Genomic DNA, 23296 nt, shown 5'->3' with positions numbered 1-23296 from the left:
TCCCACCTCCCTCCAGCTGTGGGACCAGTAGCGCGCCCCCGTCTGCCCCATCGGGCCTCTGGCAGCTGGCTGGGCCCAGGATCCAGCGGGGTGAGGTCAGTGGGAAGGGCAGATGTGCAGGGCGGGGGAAGCCCGTTCCCCTGCTTTAAACCACAAATGTCTTTTGATAACTAGTGAAATTGGCAAGCAGAATGATTGAAAACATGTGAGAGGTAACTGGATCTAAGTTGCAAGTAGTACATATTTGAAAAGTTTTCCCCAATGTAAAAGTTACTCTTTAAGAGCCTTAAACTAATAAAAACAAGGAAATTCCATGTTACGGCTGCCACTCGGCCTTTCCATTTTTATTCCAGCAGTCAGATTTGACAGGTCCGCTGCCGATTGGCTCCAGGACCCCCACGAGCGTGTGAAGCCGGGGTGGCGGGAGGTAGGGGGGGAACCAGGGCAGAAGCTGGCAGCAGCTTGGGTGGAGAAAGTCCCCGCCGACTCTCAGTGCCAGGCTCCTAATTCCATTTTAGTATATCCTATTTTCTCTTCTGGCGGCGGCTTCCTGTATTACTTTGTTCACTGAAGCCGATTCAGGACTCACTTAGAGACATTTTCTTGTTCCTTTCCCTTTTCTTGATCTCACTGCGGATTTTATGGGGTGGCTCGGCTGGCTCTTTCTCGCCCTTGGCTGCTGCATTCCTTGCCCCGTGGCTTCTTTGCTGAACCGCATGACCTGCTCTGGCACAGGTCAAGAATCCGCCTGCACTGCAGGAGACACGGGTTCAATCCCTAGGTCAGGAAGATCCCCTGAAGGAGGAAATAGCCACTCACTCCAGTATCCTTGCCTGGGAGATCCCATGGACAGAAGAGCCTGGTGGGCTACAGTCCATGGGGTCACAAAGAGTTGGATGCAACTGAGCGTGTGCACACACACACACACACATACACACATGCACGACCTGCTGTCATCCTCTCCTCGCTCGTATCTGTTCTTCCTGTCACCGCCAGAATGAGCTTTCTTTTTTTTTTTTTCCCCTATACATGGTCCTTCAGTTTATTGATATCAAGTATTATATTAATACATTCTCTGGTATTTCAACCATTTTAGTCTTTCTGGTTTTCACATTTTGGCTAAAGTGGATCTGCTTTTTCCTGAGAAATGGATGCAGAGCTTTCTAAAGTGATCATCAGTAGCCTAGCTAGTCAGCCACACATGGATTCAATGCAGAGTCTGATGCACATTGAACGCTCTGACGAGGTGCCCCCAGATTATTCCCAGATCCACCTCCTGCCTTAGTGACCCAGCAGATAACCAGGAGCTGCCACTGTCTTGCCTTTTTTCACCTGTAAGCCAAGGGAACTGCCCCCACCCCCAGTGGTAGGGGATTGGGGGTGACAGGGACACAGAAAAGGGAGGCCAGGGGACTTGAAGACCCAGATCCCCAGTTCTACCATTAGGACACAATCACGGAGCTTAGATGAGGCAGGAACCCTGGAGATACCCCACGTTGGGTCCTCGGAGCCCACAATCCCATCAGCCCCAAGCCCAGTGCCCTTTGAGAGCGTTCTTCTGTAACGGAGGGAGCAGCATTAAGTGCAGAAAACACGGCCTTTTACGTCTCACTCCATTCATGCGTAATCACCACCACACATGAAGGTCCCCTTCACCTCTGAACCTTGGTGTCCTTGCTCATCGGTGGAGTGGGTGTGATGGCTGTTGTCGGATCACCATGGTGATGAAAAATGACGTGGGGTGTAAAGAATGAGATGATAAACTGTAGCTGCAGCTGTTTTTATTACATCTCTATGCCCATCCTATGCCTTCTGGACCCCCCCTCTCTCCTTCCCCCTGACAGTGAAACCTCATGCATCCTCTGGGGCTGTTTGTTACCACCTCTCCTATGAAGTGTTCCCCGATTCTCCCAACAGAAGGTCCTGTCTCTCCTCTCAACTCCCAGCTGTCTCAGAACCGCTCCTGGCACATCCTGACTCATAGCACCTGGTCTTCTTTCTCAGTTGTGAGCTCAGCACCAGCATGTGGTTTGTGCCCTTGGGTGCCCTGTCATGAGGAGCTCGGGAATGCCCCTGCTGGGTGGATAAGCTGACCGGATTGGGGAGGTGGGCAGAATCCTGAGGCATTTGGGCTGAGTGGCTATTCCAGGGGAGAGAAACCTTTGGTTTCCACTGGTCGTTGTTTGACACAGGTGTGCACACTTGATTCAGCCATCTCTGAAACCAGTCACATCCTTTCCCCTGAGAGTCTTTAGGGGTGCAGGTGGAGTCTTCATGGTCCGCCCGTGATCCACCAGACCTCCCCAGTCCAGGGGTTCCCCTGCAGCCTGGCATGCCAAGCCTCTGCTCTTGGCAATTATATGCAGTTTCTTTAGCTTAATACAGATGTCTAGAAACCCGTTGATTTGAAATCCATTGAAACCCACTAAGCAGACCCTTAGGGATGGGGTTGTAGCTAAGAGTAAAGCAAGAAATCCTCTTTTGTCTCATTCCTGGTTGAAAATCTTGATCAAATAAATACACTGGTGTGCTTTCCAGATTTAATCTGTACAATATACAGGGAACACAATTGATTGCTTTTGCTTTTGATGGTTGAAGAGCTCGATTATTGTTTCGGATGTGTGGCAATATTTCCTTTCTGTTTACGTTAACCTGGCAGGACCAAATATTTGCTGGTAAAGAAGACAGTGGCTGCTGCTTGTACATCATTGTCTGTAATGGGATGATGTGGGCAGAGAAAGGGCCAGAGAGTATGACCTAGGGCATTCAGCCACTGTTGCCTCTGAGGCTGCACGGGCAGCGCCCTGGGGTCCAAGCCTCTGATTGGTACTATGCAGGGAGCCATGGGGTGGGAGGTGTCCTTTTATAAATTGTATTCTACTGGGAGGTGCCGTTTGTCCCCAAACCAGGTCAGGATCTTCTGTTACTGGTTGCCCCTCAAGAAGTCACACAGAGAACCAAGAACGGAGTGTGCAGAGAGATGTCATTCCAAACAAGTGGCTGCATTTTATCAAGCTCGAGAAAATCTTAATGTCTGTGTAGTTAAGAAATAGCATCTAGCGTTAGAGAGAAACAGGTGATGAGACCTTGAGCTTGGAGAGGTCAGAGATTGAGAATGTTTTGTAATAGGCATTGATTTTTTTGCCTCAAGAACTCGTCCCCTCTCCTACCCCATTCACTCCCTGTGGGGCAGTAGGGAGACCGTGGAGTCACCCGTCCACACCAAGGGAGAGCTTGGAGGGTGCTGGGGCTGCACTGGCTGAGGGTGCTGGGTGCAAGTGAACATCGGAACCCACGCCAGAGTCAGTAGTAGATTGTTGTAATCGTGGTGGTCTCTTGTGTATCCTCGTCTTTTCCTGTCACTTAGATAGTAAACAATAGCTCTGCAGCTGACTCTATAAAGTCTGATTTAAAGTGCCCCTCCAACTGTTTTTAGGAAGCTCCCCCAGCAGGATGGATTGTGCCAGCAACTGGTGTTGCTGTTCTGGTGCCCAGAGGGGGCAGACTGGCAGCAGCATTTCCAGGGCAGTTCTCAGAGCAGTGTGCCCCCCAACCTCTTTTTTTTTCCCTCCCCAGATGTCCCTCTAGCACAGTCAGAGGTGAAACTCTTTGGGGAATTAAATAGCCCCTTTAAAATCTCACCCCTGCTCTTGGCACCTTCAGCCCTCCTGTGATGTCACCTGTTGGTGCCCAGCGCCCAGGTCCCCTGATGATGGCGACCAGCCACTCTGGTGTTGGGAGAGAGTGAAGAAATCACACGCGATGTTCACTCTCTCTGCCACATGAGTGTCATTCTGCCGGGCCATCTGGCCGGCAGCAGCTCTCAGCCAATGGCAGGATGTCGTAAACTGCACTTGCTGAACACGGCACCAAAAACCTTGAAAATTAACTGCAGGAATAAAATCAAAGCTGGCTCAGAGGTGGCATCTCTTGGCCTGACTCGAGCTATTCAAATGAACCTGCTCTGCTTTGCTGATAGATGTCTGTTTCAGGTTTGGTTTCCCCCAGGAGCCACTTGGCGTTGTTCAACTTTTACTTATAAACTCCAGGCAAAAACATTTTGAGAGCTTTCTGGCGTTTTTATTTGCTAATTAAAATGTGAGAAGGGAACACAGCTACAGGTAGAGTTCTAGTGCAAGCCACAGCTGTGATTTAAAAAAAAAAAACCCGACAGTTTCAAAATGAAGTTATTAGCACTTCACCTATAACTGTGATAGCTTTTAACTTTCATGATCTGTCTCTTAAGCCCCCCTCCACCCCCGTAGTGTATAAAAAAGGGAGCTAAGTGAGGAAATCGGAAGATACTTTATCCTCGCAGGAGAAAATAACTACCATCTCTGTGAAACTTCTTTAACTTACAAGAGTTTTTTCTTATTCTTTATGTCATGCAGTTTTCCAGCAACACTTCCAGCCAGGGTAGGTGGCATATTTTACAGATGAGAAAACCAAGGTTTAGGGCATTCTGGTGACCTTTCCAGACTTTTGTAAGCAGGATGGAGCTGGCTTTTCCCCAAATTCTGCTACTTCCTAGACTCCACTAATGCTGGGCGAGACAGGCTGTGTGAAAAATCACCCGGTGTTGGGTTCCATGGCTTCCCTGGTAGCTCAGTTGGTAAAGAATCTGCCTGCAATGCAGGAGACCCCGGTTCGATTCCTCCTGGCTTGGAAAGATCTGCTGGAAAAGGGATTGGCTATTCACTCCAGTATTCTTGGGCTTCCCTGGTGGCTCAGCTGGTAAAGAATCCACTTGCAGTGTGGGAGACCTGGGTTCGATCCCTAGGTTGGGAAGATCCCCTGGAGAAGGTAAAGGCTAACCAGTCCAGTATTCTGGCCTGGAGAATTCCATAGAGTGGGGTTGCAAAGAGTCGAACACAACTGAGTGACTTTCAGATTGGGTTCCATATCTTCTACCATCTTCAGAATAACTAAAGGAAATGTCTTCTGCTCCTGAAAATCACATTCAACCGACTGGCCACCAAGCCCAGCTGTATATTCCTAGGAAGTCCCAAAGTGAGTCTGTCCTTGCACATGCACTGGGTTTGCTTCCCAGCCCGCATCCGGACCGGCAGCTGTTTGTAGCCGGGGGCGCCCCGGCAGAAACTGAGTGAGCTGCAGGGCGGTGGATAGATTTGCCGCCAAGTGTTTTCCCAGAGAAGTGGAAGAGAACCTTTGCCAAAGTGGCTGGTGCCCTAACAAATTGATTCCTGCCAAACAATAGAAATAAATATTTTCAACAGACAGAAATTTTGGCTCCCAAAGTATTCAAATTAAAGGCTTATTTCTGAAGCAAATACTTTCGGAGGAAAACATTTACCAGCGTAGATGAGATCAGAATCCCTCCTTTTGGCAGCGGCATGATCATTTTTGAGGCTGAAACACGTTTTTCCTGCTCCTGCCTCATTTTTAGCCCATGGCCTCGCTGCCTACTTCCTGGAGAAAGTCAAGTGCGTTAAGCCGCAGCTCAGGGAAGAAGCATTGTCAGGGTTTGTTTACCGCCAAGAGCCTCGGCTTCCATGGAGTTAGCTGTCCAGAGCTGGATTAAGATCTCAGCTCCAACCCTTTCATGCTGTGATTTGGGCGAAGGATGGCCATCTGATCATGAGTTTGTTACTCAAGTCTGTGAAATGGGCCAACAGTTAATAATGTTATCCTCAGAACCTGGGGAGCCCTTCTAGGCCATCACTGTCCAACAGAACTTCCTAGGGTTGATGGAATAGCCTGTGTCTGCCCCGTTGACTACAGTTGTTACTAACCCTCAACATGTGCTCCTACAACCGAGGGATCTGTCATTTCGATTCACTTGTGGCTAGTGGCCACTGTTTTGCAGAGTGCCGTCCCCAGTCATCTGCCTCACCCGATTCATTGGTCCCTGGTTTTCCAAAATTAATTGGTTGACAGCGCAGCCTACTGGAGACCTCCCTCCATTGTGAATTCGGGGGTTTGCATGGATCTGTTCTCTCTGACGTCTGTCTCCTGTCCAGCAGCCAGATCAGTGGGCCGAGTTGCATCAAGCTAGGCAGGGAAATGAACATTTTAGTCACAGATTCTCCCCTATCCCCAACCAGATCAGCCTTCATGGACATTTTAACTTTTTAACAAGGTTCCATTTGGCTTTGGAGTTTGTCTCATAATGTGTACCAACTATAAGGAGAATGAGAAAAGAGTTGGAGTCCACGGTCCTCGTCCCCGGGCATTTGTTAGCAGGTACATCACATCCATGCCTGGCCTTGGTCTCATCTGTGACATGGCCAAGCTCCTGGGCTGCCTCTCCCCCCAACTTCACCCAGAGGCTTACAGGACAGGGAGTGTCAATCCCCTCAGCAGGGGAAAAGTGGAGGCTCCGGCCTCAGGGGATGAGCAGAAGACAAGAGGCTCACCCAGGAACAAGACGGGCAGGGGAGAGAGTGATAGCCCAGGAAAGTGAGATAACCAGACATCAAGGACCAACCCCAGTGGCTCCATGGGGCAGGTGGGAAGGCTTTTGGTCAACTCAGAGAAGCGCAAGATCAGAGAGGGGTAAGCTCTCCTGCCATTTGGATCCGAGGCTGCTAGCACAGAACTGAGTTTTGTTTTGCAATGTGGCCAAAGAGAGCAATAAAGCACACTTCTTATGACACAGACGTTGTTGTAGCTAGGAACTGGTCAGATAGCAGCAATTTCATTCAGTTTGATTAATAACGTAAAGCAGAACCCTGTTAGTTAGGGTTAAAGGGCGTCCTTTCCTGTCCCCGCACCTGTCCTGGGCCACGTGTGCCCACAGCGACCTGGGCCTCTGATCATGTGTGTCTCATTATGCATCCCTGAGACACCGTCTCTCACGTCTCACTGTTCAAACGGGAGTCTGGCAAGTGTTACATGTAGTGCAATGCCTGTCGGATACATCTGGCATTCTTGTCTTTGCATAGTGGGTTTCCAACGGGGTGAAAAACAATTAAAAAAAAAAAACAAGTCTTGGTTCTCAATTGAAATTTCTCTGTCCTGAGGAATTCACAGAAAGGCTTGTGTGAAAGCTTTGTACTTGTACTTTTGTTAGGCCGATTGATTTATTTTTATTCAGTTTTATTTTCTGAATAGGTGACTCATTCATATGGTCTGCAAGCAAAATTCTCTTTAAAAATATGAGAAATCTGCCCCCACCTCTGTCCCTGCCCACCTTTAGGTGGGAAGGCCACAGGCAGGAAGTGTATGTTGGAGTAAATTGTTTCACTTGAGTTTCTTAGATTGGGAGTTGATATCAACCCATCTCCCAGAATCAAGAAATACTGAGTACATACTAGATGTGTACTTGATGTATGATACCTTTTTTTTTTTTTCAGAGTTATGTATGTAATATTTATTTGAGGCAGGGTCTAATACCATCTCAGGGTTCCCTGGTGGCTCAGAGGATAAAGCGTCTGCCTGCAATTTGGGAGACCTGGGTTCGATCCCTGGGTTGGGAAGATCCCCTGAAGAAGGAAATGGCAACCCACTCCAGTCTTCTTGCCTAGAGAATCCCATGGACAGAGGAGCCTGGCGGGCTACAGTCCACGGGGTCGCAAAGAGCGAATGAGCGACTTCATTTTTCAATAGTTTCTTGCAGAGCTACTAACACTTTCACTTTTTACTTTCGCGAGTAGTATCACTCTTACCAGACATTTCATCTTATTTAATCCTTGCAGCAGCTCTGCATGCATCAGCGTTCTGATCCAAGTAAGAGATCTGGCTTGGTCCAGAGGCAAAAGGTGGTGGGAGTCTGTATGCAAACGAATCTCTGCACCGCCCTGCAGGTACCCCCTCCCCAATTCCTGGTTCCCAGAGGTTCCCTCTCCTTTGTCTAGGTACTGGAAACCCTACTGTGCTATGAGACCCAGCCAAGAGTTTGCATTCTCTTCATCTGGACTCTAAACTGTTAAGATGAGAGATGAGCTGACAGGTTTCTGCAAGGGTTGAAACAATGTTTCTTTTTTTATTGGAGTATACTTTATTTACAGTGTTGTGTTAGTTTCTTCTGTAGAACAAAGTGAATCAACTATGTGTCTGCATATATCCTCTCCCTCTGGAGCCTCCCCCCCACTCCCACCCCACCCGTCTAGGTCATCAACAGAAGGCTCCCGATCCATCCAGCAGCTTCCCACTAGCTGTCTATTTTACATGTGTTAGTGTTCCTGTGTCAGTGCTGCTCTCCCAGTTCATCTCACTCTGTCCTCCCCCTGGTCTCCATGTCTGTTCTACCTCGGGGTCTCTATTCCTGCCCTGCACACCGGTACATTTGTGTCATTTTTCTAGAGTCTGTCATACAGAGAGGGAGTCAGTCAGAAAATGAAACAATGTTTCTGATGAAGCCCCCAGAGGACTTGCAACTTCAGCTGTAGGCAATCTCTGGCATGTTCCCACACTTGGTTGGGGACCCACAGGGTGCCCACAGGGTGTGGTTGACCCAGAGAGCTCACCTCCCATCCGTCTGCCCAGCCCAGCACGGCCAGCTTGTACTGCCCACCTGCCATGTGCTGGGCTCTGTGCTGGGTGCTCCCCGCTCCCAGTGCCTCCTGCTGGATGGGACCTCCCTCATGGGGAGCAGACACAGGCCCTGCCAATGGGCCGGCCTCTGCAGCGAGCCCCCCACGTCTGCTCTGCTGCCCCCTGTGTCCCTAAATCACTGTTGGCACGGACTTAACTGTCCCTGTTTTCCTGTTTCCTCTTCTCATAGTGGAGCAATGATGACAGTGGCTTCCTTGACTGCCCTGAGAGTTCACTTCAGCAGAGATGAGCCCCCCTTAGTCAGGTGGTCCTAATTGTTAGGAAAAACGGTGCCACCCTAGGGAGCTACAGTCCTTTGAAGCTGAGCGAGAGGAGGGGATGGGTCCTCCAGGTGCCCCTGCCCTCCCTCCTCATCCGTTCTCACCTTCGAGAAGGTGCCTGTCAGCGTGTCCCCTTCCTCCTCAGCCCCCACAGCCTTCTGAACTGTTCTCTGCCTTTCTAGGGTCAGGACCTGGGCCAGGCTTTTTCTGGCAGCCTCTCTCCCACTGGAAGCCTTGCCGTCTGCAGTTCTTAAATTTGCCCCCCTTTGTTGGTCCCTCTGTCCGGAGTGCATCCTTGCCCACCCCAGAATTCTCTCAAAGGTGCTATTATTTTCATGAAGCTGTTTCTGATTTTCTCCGAAGTAGAAGTAAGCTCTCTTCCTTTTGAACCCTTTTGTACTTACTCTGAACTTTTGTTAGAGCATTTAGTTTCTTTTTCTTTTTCCTTTTTTTTAAACTTACCCTTTCATTTGGCAAATTCTGACTATAGTAGTCCCTCAGTGTCAGCTCAGGTCCCTTATATAAAATGGTTTAGTATTTGCATATAACCTAAGGACATCCTCCCTTATACTTTAACCTTCTCTAAATTACTTACGCTACCTAATATGATGTAAATACTATGTAAATAGTTGTAAATACAATGCAAATAGTGTGTAAGTAGCTGCGGGCTTGTGGTGAATTCTAGTTTTGCTTTTTGGAACTTTTTTGGGATTCCCCACCCCCCCCCCCCAAATATTTTCGATTGCTTCTGAATTGAATCCCTAGGTGCAGAGTCCACAGTTCTGGAGGGCAGACCCCAGCCCCACGTGAAGCGAGCTCAGTCCTTCCCAGAGCTCATAGCCTATGGAGCACGCAGTGTTAAGCTAGCACCCAGGGAAACAAAGAATTACAAACCAGGGTCGCTGCCAGGAGGCACCAGTCAGGGGGCTCCATGCACACCTTCACACCTTCCAGAGGGACGAAGAGCATGAGGGGCAGGGAAGTGGCATTTGAGCTCCGACAGGTTCCTGGGAGCGCAGAGGGAGAGGGAACAACCTGTGCTGAGGGCCTGAGGGAAGGAGGGGCCCTGCCCTGTCGCTGCAGGAGGAAGGCCGGCGTGCAGGATGGGGCCCTGGTGGTCTCATCCAGGCCCCCTGGGAAGCCCCTGAGGGCTCACACAGGGGATGACGCATCCCCTTTCCTGCAGGGTGGGTGTGTGGGTGTGGGGGTCCCTATCACCTTACAGCTGTGTGCTGATTAACACCCGTGAAGGGACCAGGCACCTCGGTCTCCCGTTCAAAGACCCTCCTCGCAGCTCCCTGTTTACACGCTGGTTCCTCCTGCTGTCCTTCCTCTGGTGGCTCTGCTCCTCTCCCCTGTCCCTGTTTCCTGCACCGCCTGCCTTCTGTTGAGACCCTCCTGAGCTGTGTGCAGGTCCATCTTAATTCTGCAGAGAGTCCAGAGTCACTGTTCTTTCCCAGTGGGGCTTCCTGGGCAGGGGTGCTCACTGCCCGTCTTCAGTCTCAAGCACATGACACAGTCCTCCAACCAGAATTCAGATCTTTGTATCGCCCAGAGGTGAATCCAAGAGGGTGAGTGAGAAAGTGACAGGTAAGAGTTAGGTGTCAGAAGAAACACTTGGGAAATACGGGGTCAGACTTGGTTCTCTAGCTAGGCTTATGAAATAAGTGGAAAACATGAACATTTCCCTAGGGAGTTCTGCAAGTTTCTCCTTGAAACAGAGACCGTCCTCCATCCACATACCCATGAACAGAACAAAAAGCATTTCCTGCAGGACCACGTGGAGGGCTCTGCCGGGAATGAGGCATTCATAGGCCCTTATCAGTCCTTCAAAGCTCATGTCTCATTATAGGGGGAAAAAAACGAGATTTTAAAAGATAGATGTTTACTTTTTAGGAGCAGTCATTAACATTTACATGTTCAAAATGCTCCAAGTACAAAAGGGTAGTGGGTGAAAGGACCTCCCCAACCCGCTGAGGCCCCCACCCATTCACTTTCCTCTCCAGGATAAGGAATAGCACGGGGATCTCGTATATAAGCACACTGTGTGTGTGTTCCCACTCACAGTGGATCACGTCCTGGTCACTGTCAGTGACTTCTGATCGAGCACAGTGTGTCCATTCTGGCACCAGCCCCCTCTCAGCAGCCCTCTCACCACTTGGGTACCCAAGCCAACCTCTCCAGGGGGACCTGACCCGGGTCCTGCTTCTTCTGAGCCCCTATTCATGGTCTCTGTCAGCACTAGTCCCAACCATGGGTTGTGCTGGAGACTTAGTGAGCCCGGAGGAGGAGTAGGTGGAGGGTAATGGGAACTCAGGCCGTCCCATCTGCAAACCTTAGCTGAAATGGGTGTCTTTCATGAAAACCTGGAGCCCTTTCTTGCTGGCAGTGTGTCTTGCCTTATCTAGTGTCTCTGCCTGTTTTTGTTCTACGAGCCTGGTCCCATCTGTCTTGTTGCTCTTCCAGGCCAGCCTTGTCTCCTCCCCTGGACTGTGGGTACCCTGGAGCCCCCAGCCTAGTTGGGGATGGTGGTGGCACAGTGCATAATGGCCTGAAGTCAAGTACGTGGTTCTGAGAGAACCAAGAACTCCCCTTGACGGAGTACTCACCATGCCTCGAGGTGGAGGTGCATTCCCTTAGTGATCTCCCGGGAGGGCACATCATTTGACAAAACCACACAGGTTACAGCAGGGGTGGAGCCTAGAAGCAAAGCCAGGGTTCTCTGAAGAGTCTTCAGGTGTCCCCTGTAGGAGGCCAGGTAGTGGGTGATGGAAGGAGGCAGGTTGTGGGCTTGGGGCCTTCACCCTTAGAGCCAGAATGGCTTCCACTTGTCCTGTGATTCCATTGCAAGAAACGAAACAAAATGCTTGGAGGACTACTTGGTGCAGAAACCATGGCTGGCCCTCTCCTTTTGCACAAGTGCTCTCATTTTCTCTAGTAAAGCCACTGTAAAATCTACATAGGATTTGCTGTTGATTAGTTGACAGATAAGCCCTAAAGAAGCATCAGATGAACCAACTCTTTGGGTCAAAGTTAGCAATAGTGAAAAGACAATACTTTACTCTGATGCACTTGACTGGCATGTTTTCCCCACCAACCCTGGGGGAAAAGGGGGCCTGTGTGCCTCTATTCAGAGCACTGGCAGGCCTGGCCTGGGGGCTTCAGGGAGAGAGAAACTCACAAAAGTGGTGGCAGCATTGCAGGTACCCCCCAGTTTAAAACAGACAAACAACTGACACATCCACTTTGAAGGAGAGCAGTTCCAAACTGAAATTACTGACATTAAAATACGTGTTTTCTTGGAGAGAAACTTCCATGCAGAACTGCCCCGACCAGGGATTGAACCTGCACCGCCTGCAGTGTAAGGGCACTGGACCACCAGGGAAGGTCCGTCAGTTTCTTTTAAGTTACATGGTCACTTCTTATTTGTGTGTGTGTTTAATAAGTCTTTAATGCTTGGCTAAGAGGCTAGAGTTCAGGCAGAGAGAAACTTCCAGCGTTGGAAGCTCTGCCCTTTGAGGATCTGTTAGAAATGGAGGAAAAAAACATCCCAGTAGTCAGAGTCTGTGAGGAAAACAGGATTGCAGCCTCCACAGCTCTTGGGCCAGGTCCCCAGTTTCCTGGGTGAGGTGTCCAAAGCCAGGGGTCTTTCCCTGGACCTTGATGCCTCCTGACATTGGCCATCCCATGACGACTTTGAAAGGAAACTCCAGAATTTCTGCATCCAGTTGCCATCCTTGCAAGATGCTTTATCGGTACCATCAAGCTCTTTCGGCCGAGTTGGAAATACCGCTGATTAGAGCCTGTGGGTTTGCTGCCAACTTCCATCACCTGGGACTTGGGTCTGCAGTTGTTTCTGCAGAACAGTTCTGAGTAGTTCAGTGGGGATGCCCTCCCCTGCCCTCCCGTGGGAAAGTTGGGGCTTGACTGAGAGTGGTGTTTTAGGCGACCAGCCACCTCCTCCTCGTTCACAAGCCCCGAAACTGGCCCATGTGCAGCACGTTGTGTAAGAAACAGCTGTTGTTTTGACAAAGGAAGCGCTTGCCTCAGTTTTTGAATCACCAGTGTGAGTCAGGGGGTCATCTATTCCAGGACTCTGTCCCTGGGCAGGTGGACGCAGAGACCATGCACACTCATGTATGGGACGCAGCATGTAAAATATGTGCCTGTAATTACATGTGTGCATTTTTTTCACATTAGCAGTTTTGAAAACTATATATATATATATATATATATATAATTAATATGTATTGCAGTTTTTCCAATCAGGTAATTTATGCATGTGGCAAAATAGCCGCAAGATACATGAAGAGCAGGTTGCCTTCTTCCCTTGGCCTCTCAGAGCCAAGCACAGTTTCAGGTTTATCTTTCTAGAGACAATTGAAGCGTATGTGACCATGTGTGTAGATACTCTTTTTAAACAATGTGGCACTGTTTTGCACTTTGTTTTTTGTTTTTTGTTTTGGCTTCAATTTGTTTTTTGGGGGGGGTGGTGGGCTGCAACAGGTCTTAGTTGTGTCATGTGGAATCTTTTGTTGTGACGCACAGACCCTCTAGTTGTGGCACACAGACTCTCTAGCTGTGGTGCACACACTCTCTAGCTGTGGCATACCAGAGCATGCAGGCTCAGTAGTTGTTCTGCAGCACACGGGATCTTAGTCCCCTGACCAGGTACTGAACCCTCATCCCCTGCATTGCAAGGTGAATTCTTAACCACTGGACCACCAGGGAAGTTCCTGCTTCAGTATATCTCAAATATCATTCCACCTTATATAGTACATATAGGAATTTTTTTCTTTTTTTTTTTTTTTGGTTCTTTGTGAATTTTGAATGCCTTTCAGACGTGGAGACTCTCTGTGCTCCTTGTGACATGTGACCAGCGACTCAGGGGCTGAGGGTTGTGTACTTCAGGCCTCCACCCCCACCTCCCCGAAATATTAAATTCCCTTGATAATGCAACCTTGTATGTGTAGATAATAAAACAGTATTTGGCTTAGATTGACTAGCTGTCTCCTGTTTTTGTATTGTCCCCAGAGCCTTCTTACAAAGCCTTGATGTCATCCGGGGGACTCAGGGATCGAGAGCCTTGAACCTGAGCTGCCAAGCCCCGCGCGGCAGTGGAGGCTCGGGCCCTCCTCCTTGTTGTGCCAGTCTGTTTCTGTGGTGGCAGGTGGCCACCCTGGGTGCAATTTGGAGAGCCTGGTTGGTTTTTCACATGGCCCTGCTTGTGTCTGCACATGTGGGGAAGGGGTGTGGGCCCCCCTCCCCCAAGCATGGCCACCTACCAGCAGCAGGTCACCTCAGGTTCCCTGGCCTTGCCATCCCACGATAGGGGTGTGTTAATCTGCCTTCCGTCGAGTGACTGTTGCCAGGCTCAGCCTTCCTGAGGGGCACATCGGGGACCAAGGGGCCCAGAGGGGCCCCCAGACCATGTGTTCTTCTACTGTGCGCAAGGGAAGACGCACAGTAGAAGACGGGAAGGCAGGGTTGGGTCTGGGATCTCATAGTCACCCACGAGCCCCCGGCATCCAGCTCCTGGCGGCAGAAATCACCAGACGTCCTCCGCCTAGATGACAGCCCCCTCTCAGGAAGCAGGGTCTCCACTGAAGGCGCTTTGTTTTTCTCTTAAGTTTTCTGCATCTGTGTGTGATTGGAACCAAACATCAACTTTACTTTTTTTGTCATATTTCAATATTGGCCTTTCTTTTCCTCCCCCTTTCTTGAAATCTCCTTTTATAACTTCTGCTGCTGCTGCTTAAATATAGATGTCTTAGTCCTCCTCCTTACCAGATTGTTTATATTTTTGAGAAGCCTTCTGCTTATCTGCGACTGCTCTCTCCTCTGTCTCCATCCCCACGCTGGCACATTGGTTTTGGTTGCTCTTTTCTTCCCCTGCCTTCACTTGACTGGGATGTGTTTCAAATGTGGTCTATCAAAATGTGCAGTGTTTCCCTCTTTTCTGCAGTAGCTTTGACATCTGTTCTTGAAATCGAGCCCACGTTATTCTTTTGGACTTGCTTGCCCAAGATCTGCCGCGATGCCAGAAGCAGGGAAGGAAGGCGGGAGAGAGAGAGTGGTGTGGTGGTACCTCCCCCATCTCCTCGTAGTGCACCCCCACTTTAAAAACTGCCTGCCATTTCCAAGTTGACAGCACCCTAGATGTTTGTTCCAGCACTCTGCCACCCCGTCTGGCAGCGGCCCACCCCGCAGCGGAACGAATGAAGTGCTCGGCAGCAGGGGCTCACAGACGCCTTCGGTTACTTCCGCCAAAAAGGAAGCCGGGTGGGTGGCGGGCGGGGGAGGAAGGCTCTTGGCTTCCTGGGTGTCTGTGGATGGCTCTTCAGCTTGGTTTTTCCTCGCCATCCGTAGTACTGCTGGGCCTCGGGGCGATGGGCCGGGCCATGGAGAAGCCACTTGGAGCCACTGCTTGATCCTAAGCAGGATGTGTGTCTTTAGCAGCCGAAACCACCCAGCACGAAAACGCGCCTCTCAGTGGCTTCGGGAACGTGTCCTCTCACTCCTGCTGTCCGCCCGGGACACCACCCTGGGCCCATCTGCTGCAGGCTTGTTTGACACACAGCCTCTTGGCAACTCGTCTCGGAGCTCCTGAGGCCAGGACACAGGCTCTCTGATGCTCTGAGTGTCGGTTTGTAGTGTGCGACAGAAGTCTTCTCATGGGGGACCCACTCCTGGTGGTTCTCAAGAGTCCCAGGGGCCAGTTAAAGAGTTGGAGGGTAACACTGTTTCCAGCTGCTTCACTTCCCAAGTCTACACGATGCTGGAAGTTGTTATTCTTGGGGCTCGCCTCTTAAGGTCCCTCTTGAGAATGACTAACAGGTCCTAAAACATGCCTATAGTTAACCCACTAAGTATTTGTTAAACAAAAGCAAATCAGATGTGACTGCAGAAGACTCCAGGCCCAGACTGTTGAAGGAGAGTCAGAAAGATGCCCCGAGTCGAGCAGCAGGACTGGGACCCGGGGATGTGGCAAGAAGAGGTGCTTGTTAAGAGCAGGAGCGAGCAACTCTGGGGAGGGATGGCATTTGGGCACTGGCCTGACTGGTTTTAGCAAAGCAGCATGCATCTGCATGTTGTGTTGTAGAAGCCGCCATTTGTGAGGTGTGTGTATGTACACAGCATGTCAAGTTGAGCGGGTTTGGGGCATGGATGGGGTGGTGGGACCGGATGGGAGCCCAGGCCTCTTCCCGCCGGTCCCCAGTCGCTCCTGAGCCACAAGGCAGTGATCCCTGGCACCACAGGCTCTTCCCCGGTGTCCTGGTCATGTGCAAATACGCTCTCCTCTATTCAGAGTGCAATTACAATCTGGTCTTCCCTTTTTGTTTCTCTTGACAGAGGGAACTCGATGCCACCGCAACAGTATTGGCAAACCGGCAAGATGAAAGCGAGCAGTCAAGAAAGCGGCTCATCGAGCAGAGCCGTGAGTTCAAGAAGAACACTCCAGAGGTGAGCGGCGTCTCTGTGCTGGGCTCGGGCTCTCTGAAGGAGGGTAGGGTCTTCCCATCCTAGGGTGCGTTCAGAAGACCAGCTATCTGCTGCTTCCTTTCGGCCGTCCTCAGCCCTAGTGGTGAGCCCCTTGTGTAGGCTGGGGACTGGATTAAACCCTAGCTGACTCTTGATGCAGATGCTGAACCAGCTGGGTGGCCAGGTCAGGCCCCCAGACCCTCTGTGCACACATCTGCAGGCAGAGCCCTGGAGGGGCACCTGAAGGCTTCATGCTTCTGAGGATGCAGTGTGCCGATGATGCTTCTTGCAAAACATTCAGTCTGGTCGGGCCTTTCAGGACCCTCTGTGTTTCCTGAAATAGGCTTTAAAGGGCACTGGAAATGTGCTCTTCTTGTGCTCTTTTTTTGGGAAGTATGTGTTCAGAGGACAGTGTTTAGAGTGGCTCGGGCAGCCTCTTCCTGCCCTGTTTTCTTGGTCCCTCTTTCCCTGAGTCTTTAACAAAGGATTCAGAAGATGAAAAAAAAAAAAAGGAGAGTTTTACAGACAGTCAAGCAGACCTGGGGATTGCTTTCTGGGAGCTTCTGCCAAATGAATCCGCAGTGGTTCTTGTGCCAGGGGCTTGCACCAGCCTCCTGCACCCCCCATGATAGGTGCTCAGAGCTCCAGCCCTGGCTCCCGCCACCCCCACCCCCCCACCCCCCCGCAGGTTCTTCCAGGGAGGACAAAGGAACAGGCCTGGAGGAAAAGGTGATTTCTGGGAAGGATAGTCTAACTTTCATAATGGTCCCAAAAAATGATGTGTGACTTGAACTTTTTTTTTTTAAAGTGGACTGATTTTAAGTGTTTCAAAGGAACTTGCTATTTAAGGGAGTGTTACCATGAATCATATGGGGAAACAAATAATTAACCCTCAATTTTCAGAATAAATATTTCAGGAGGAAAATGTCTTGGTAGTCCAGTGGAAAGAAACAAGGGAGGAATGGCAGGACCACCTAAGGATTTTACGTTTTAGACCCACTGCTTGTTCTGTCTACCCTCCCCCTGCCCTGAGATGTGTGTCTTCAGTATTGTCTTGGACCAGACACATGGGTCAGTAATTTAGGCCTGGGAGGTTGCCACCCTCCTTGCGGCTGGGGAGTGCCGGCTGGCAATAGGGAGAAGGGACTGGTGGTCTCCACGTCTCACCTCTTTGTGACAGTAAAGGCAAGAGGGGAGAAAGCCGCTGAGCAACCGGCCACCTTCCTCCTCTCAGAATGTTCAGAGCAGGCCTTCCTGAAAGGTCTCACTGTGGGGTTCCTCATGCTCTGGTCTTTGACTTTGTTTCCCTAGACCCACCCCGGGCAGGTGTGTCTCTCCAGCCACACTCGGCATTGATCAAACAACTAGCTGTCCCCACTGTCCTGTGTTCTCACTGCCCTTCCCTTGGTGACCATATATCCAGGGTGGTCTTCGGAAACCTGAAAGAGAAGGGCAAGGTCATGTTTCCGAGGCCTCAGTCACCAGTAGGTAGATATAATCCATCCTACAATGAAGTGCCTCAAAGAGAACTAGATTCCTGGATGTTCCTCTCAAGTCCCAGGGTCCCGCCAGCTGAAGGTGGTGCCCACTGAGGAAGGGTGTGTCCCCTTCCAGCCACCTTGGGCCCACCACTTGCTTAATAAACGTTGACTGGACTGAATGGGTCCCATCCCTCCACTGGCATATAAACAGGCCTCATCCTGCAGGGACCGGCCGCTGGCTCCCTCAGCTTGGATTAAATTCCACGCCAGTAGCTGGCCTCAAACTTTGCGTTTTATCTCCTAATCCCTCCCAGTAAATAGGAGAGGCTTGGGGTGGAGCAGCCTGGTGGGGAAAAGCTGTCTGGGGCATTGCCTTCCAGTGCATGTTTTGTTTGTTTGTATATTCTTGATCTTTTTTTTAAATTTGTTTTTATTTTTATTGGGCTGTAGGATATAAGTTGGGAAACATCTCTGCAAGTTATGTCAGGGCATGGTTTTAGACAGTGTCTTCCGCGGAGAGGGGGACGCAGAACACCTCCTGGAAGGGGGGACACTGCCGTCCTGCATGTCCCCGGCTCTGCCAGGTGATCCGGCTGGTGCTCACTCGGGCTTCTCCTGTTATGATAAGGAGACCTCGCTGTAGCACAGATTACCAAGACATGTGGAAGACAGCCGTGCAGAATCTTCTGTAGATTTGGAAACCTCTTAAGGCTGCAGTGCAGGGTGGGGGTGGGTAACTTCGGCGAGGAGTACACAGAGAGGGATTCTTGGGGGTTCTATGGTGTGAGGGGTGTGGAGGCATGTGGAGGGCTCTGATGAGCGCGGGGCCTAGGACCCAGATCAGACAGTGGGTTGTCACCTTGTCTGGGGCTTCAGTGTAGAGGAGCCTGACTTGTCTCTGACATCAGTTATTTCTTCTGATTATTCAACAACGGAGGGCAGATTAACACTTAGTGTCGAGGGAACACTTCTAGAACTCAGATGTGTGAAGATGAAGGTTGCTTAGAACTTTATTCTCAGGGGTTAAAAAAAAATGTTGGCTTGTTGGTAGGGAGGGCATCTGTGGGTTTGGACACAAACCAGTATCCTCACGCCTCACACAGTCAGCCGAGGCGGGACTGGCCAGCGGGGCAGAGCCAGGGCCAGTGATCTTGCCGGACTTTTGCCAAGTGGATTGATTATTGGTGAAAACCTTGATGTTCCTCTTTGTTCCAGGAAAGCAGAAACGGTTCTCCAAGGGTCCTTTGAATGTCTGGTGGGTCTAACCGGCAGACGCAAGCTCCAGTGGGGAGTCAAGTGAATGAGGTTATCCCCTGGCAGGGAGTTTGTGTTTTCCTGGACTGGTGCTGCCCACGGGCAACTGGGAAAGCTCAGGGCCCAGGGTGGGGTTGGGCTGGAGGTGGGGGGCCCGTGGGACAAGCCAGGAGCATGAAGGCGCCACGGAGGCCAGAGCCCTGAAGATTTTTTTGTTGAGCATGAAGTTCTTTCAGTTTCAGTTTTATGTCATTAGATGAATACATTGCTAGTCAATTAATATCATTGCTTCTGTCTTTTTAAACCCAAAATTGTAGTTAATCTGAAGGAGATAACATTACTCTGCATATTAAGTTTCATGCCTTTCTTTGACTCAAAAAAAAGAGCCCCGTTTGAAGAAAAACGTTGTTTTAAATTTGAATTTTGTGACTAAACATCTATTCCCTGTTGAGTTAATGATTGATAACTGAATGTCCAAGACTGAGGGTATTTCTAGGTTGGATCACTTTCTCTATTTATCAGTGCAGGTGACTTACTGGCTGGTGTCATTGGGCAAATGACTTAACCTCCGAAAATCTCAGTTGCATCATCTATAAAAGGTGTAATGGCAGGGGCCAGATCATAGGGGGTGTGTGTGTGTGTGTGGTGTGTGTGTGTGTGTGTGTGTGTAGTACATAGTATGTGTGTGGTATATATTGTGTGTGTCTGTGGCATGTAGTGTGTGTGTGCAGAGCTTCACACAGGCCCAGCACCAACAGTTCGGTTCGTGTTTGTTGTGGGCATTAATTTGGAGCACACATTACCAAACACATGAGATGCAGCTCCTCGAAGTCAGCTCCAAGAACTTAAAAAAGAATCCACAACAAATAAAGGTAGTTTTCACCCAAAATGTTCCAAAAGTTGGTTTGTAATAACAGTTAATCACTTTATAAATATTTTCCAGCACCTTCCACGTGCCAGATGGTTTGGCTCTGGGGATAAGATCCTCTCCCTGTTCTTAGAAACTTCCTTATATTCTCACCAAGGAGGTACACCATCCTAATAAGGCACCTTAAGTGTAGCATGGTGTCTGGAATCATCTAAATGCAGACTTTCCCCCAGAAACACTGAGCTCAGTGGGGGCTAGTTCTGAGCCGCCTGTGTCACAGTGATGCTTACTGTAGGTGAACAAGGTTGCTTTTTGAGGCTTGGTTCTCAACCTTTGAAGCAATGGTGAATGTTAAGGGCCACTGCCCCCCCCCACCCCACCCCGAGAAATGCACACGTTTGCACAGTTTCTCCTGGACCCCCTGAAACTCACTGGGGAGCCCCTGGCTTAGAGCTTGGCTGCAGGGCAGGTGCTGGTTGTCTCAGTGGTCTCAGCCACTGTGCTGGGAGCTCTGTATGTGTCCCCTCTTCATGTTCCTCCTAATTGTGCCCAAGCTGGGGGCAGGAGGATGAAAGACGGGGGTGGGGGCTGCATGAGAGATGAATGCTGAGGCTTCGGCTGCTGGGCAGAGGCCACTGTGCTCTGGCCTCTGGGCTGGGTGCTGGAGAACAAGAAGTGGGTGGAGGAACTGGGCCACCCCCACTGATGAGGGTCCCCGCAGTCTGGCAGCCGGGCCAGGAGCCTCTGTGCTGGTGACACGTTCTTCCTGTCTGAGACTGGTGAAGAGCGTGGCTGGGCTGGAGACGGCTTTCTCGGAGTTCTTGAAGCCTCATGCTGTTAGAACTGTGGGTTCAGTGCAGGCCAAACCCCATGCCCTTTGCTCTTCTGTTGATTCCATCCGAGCCAAGGTGCAGGCCAGGATTACCTCTGTTGTCTCTGAGTTGATAAACCTAATGGCAGGTTAGATGACCAGGGATGTGGAAGGCCCTGACCGGAACCCACCTGGAACACCAGGCTGACTTCTTATTCCTGGAAACTGAGTTTCTTCCCATGGTAGTTGGGGACCAAGATGGGGCAACATTGCTAGGGTTTCATGATTCTACCTAGGAATTGCTTTTTTCCCGTTTTCCCGTTTGGTTAAATTTTAAGTTTGCTCCTGGGACCAACATTTGTCTTGACAAGGATCTTACCGCTGCTGCTCGGCCAAGCTGGGACTTGAACGCAGGCCACCGGCTCCCCGAGTCAGTGCTTTTAACTGCCGCACCAGGCTGCCTCGCCGATGGGCAGAGCATCCAGAGCGGTGCTAGCCCACAGAGCCCAGTCACAGGACATTTTCAGGGGGTGCCATCCCAGCTCACTGGCTGCAGCTGTTTGAATGTGGTGCTCGACTATCAGAAGAAGGGTCTCCAGTGGAAGACTTGGTTCCAGGCAGAGGACAGAGATGGGTTTTGTTTTGTTGCCTTCTTCTCAACAATAGAGGAACTATCTTCTATGGGGAGGAAGAAAGGAAAGCCTCAGACTCGAGATGCCACAATTTTATCATAAAACCATCTTTGGGCCTTGTTCTGTCCTGGCAGAGTGTCCAGCTCCTACCCCAGACCTGTCAGACTTTGGTATTAATCTGTGTTTTCTATATCTCTTCTGTGAGGTTTAAAACTGACCTGCAGTTCAGGAGCTCTCCTCGGGCATTTTCCTGCCCTGATGTATTTTGCCAGAACATTTCTTGCTGTCTTGAGCCTTAATCCTCATGACACCTGGTCCACCAGGCTGACATCTCTCCTGCTCAAGTGCACCTGGCCCCTTTCTCTTGTCATCATATCTGTCACTCCTGTCGTCAGGGACAGAGCTCATCCCCCACCCTGACCAGGGCATACCTTCCCGGGATCATCACCAACACTGACCACCCTGGATCCCTTGCCATCCCCACCAGGGAAGGTGACCCTGGGCCTGACGCCAGCCACAGCCCCACAGCCCCAAGCCCTGCCTCCCAGGTCGGCAGGCCCGGCTTCACGAAGGGAATGTTCTCTTTCCTGCTTACATAACCGCCTGTTCACGAGTGTTCATTTCCTGAGTGCCAGAATCGTAAATTGCCCTCTCTGTCTCCGGCCAGAGTGTTCTCCTGATTTTTTTTTTTTTTTTTACATTCTTGGGAAACCGTTATAGAAATATCAGGACCCGTCTTGAGATATGACTCCGCAAGAAATCTCGCCAGATGGCTGAAATGAACTAGGTTTGTGGATTTCTCCCCAGCTCTGACAAGTGGGGGCAGGGCAAGGGTACCTACTTGCGGAAAGTCCTCGGTCACCTTTCCATCGATCCGACTCCTTCTCAGTGAGATGTGAAGTTGTGCGCCCCCACCTGCGGAGGTGAGGGGGACAAGGAACAGGAAGTCACTGCAACTTTGTGACTCCTTTCGAGCTCCCTGTGAGAGGAGTCGGCAGGCTGGAGGAGGGAGGGGGCAGTAATATATAGTTGTGGCCTGGGCCCAAATGCATTTAGTCACTGCCTCTACAGCCTTTATATAGACACTGCAGGGAGTGACTCAGCCTGGAAAAAGAGAGTCACTTAAAAATAAAGTTGCAACTCAGATGGACACATCCTGCACAGGCTGCCCAAGACAACGTGGCTCAGGCTTGGTGAGAAACCCGGGGGGCGCCTTTATCCGGCGTGTCCCTGCGGGGGTCCCAAGGTGAGGATGGCCATTACAGCTGCGTCGTGGAGTTGGCGTGAGGATTAAATGAGTTCACGTAAGACTCCTGATTTTTAAACTCTGAGGGTTCAGACATTTTTCGCTGAAGTGGACACGCTTGCATGTGAGCAGTGACTGAATTCCTAGCTCTCCTCTTGCATTTGGCAAATGGACTGACCGTGGAGGCCTGTGTTGCTTTCGTTGTTTGCGTCCATCCTCATGAGGATTAAAAGCCAGCACACGTGGGGGACTGGAGACATTTTCCTCGTGTATCATTGCACACGGGCATGGGTTCATTGAAGACCCCCTGCACTGATCTGACCGATTGTGGCTTTAAAGAGGAGGACCAACCAGACACGCACCGGGGACACGGGCCTCTCAAGGAGGGCAGTGATGGGAAGGAGGTCTGTAAGCCTGAAGACCAGGGAGGTGCAGATGGACACCCCCAGTGTCCCACAGACTGCTCACATTGGGGGTCTAGGAATCTAGATGCACCCCTCTGCTGAGCCTGCAGCTGTGGTACATTTGCTTGCTCCCACTTCCGAAGGGCACGGGCCTGCAGGTCAGAGCTGTGCTTCCATCCCTTGTGTATATTTAGCTGTGCACCTTGAATACTGTGGATGCTGAATGGTCATATTTATAGCATTCATTTAGGAATCTTTTTTTTAGAAAACAGAAATAAAATATTAAAAAACATCAGCTACAGGGCACTACAAGATTCGTTTCTCAAACAGGCAGATAAAAT

General features: G+C 50.4%; 1 protein-coding gene across 12 annotated transcripts in view; it reads left to right on the top strand.

Moving 5' to 3' along the window:
* Positions 1-23296, top strand: part of CUX1 (cut like homeobox 1) — a 348486-nt gene that overhangs the window by 59379 nt on the left and 265811 nt on the right. For all 12 annotated transcript variants that reach the window (XM_043454973.1, XM_043454971.1, XM_043454970.1 and 9 more), the window contains one exon: positions 16131-16241. In XM_043454973.1, coding sequence (XP_043310908.1) covers positions 16131-16241 — 111 coding nt within the window. The remainder of the gene's footprint in view (positions 1-16130; positions 16242-23296) is intronic.

This window comes from Cervus canadensis, chromosome 32 (genome assembly GCF_019320065.1).
Source record: "Cervus canadensis isolate Bull #8, Minnesota chromosome 32, ASM1932006v1, whole genome shotgun sequence".
Taxonomy (NCBI): domain Eukaryota; kingdom Metazoa; phylum Chordata; class Mammalia; order Artiodactyla; family Cervidae; genus Cervus; species Cervus canadensis.
Note: the sequence above shows the minus strand (reverse complement) of the source record. Positions and strands in the feature narration are given on the sequence as shown.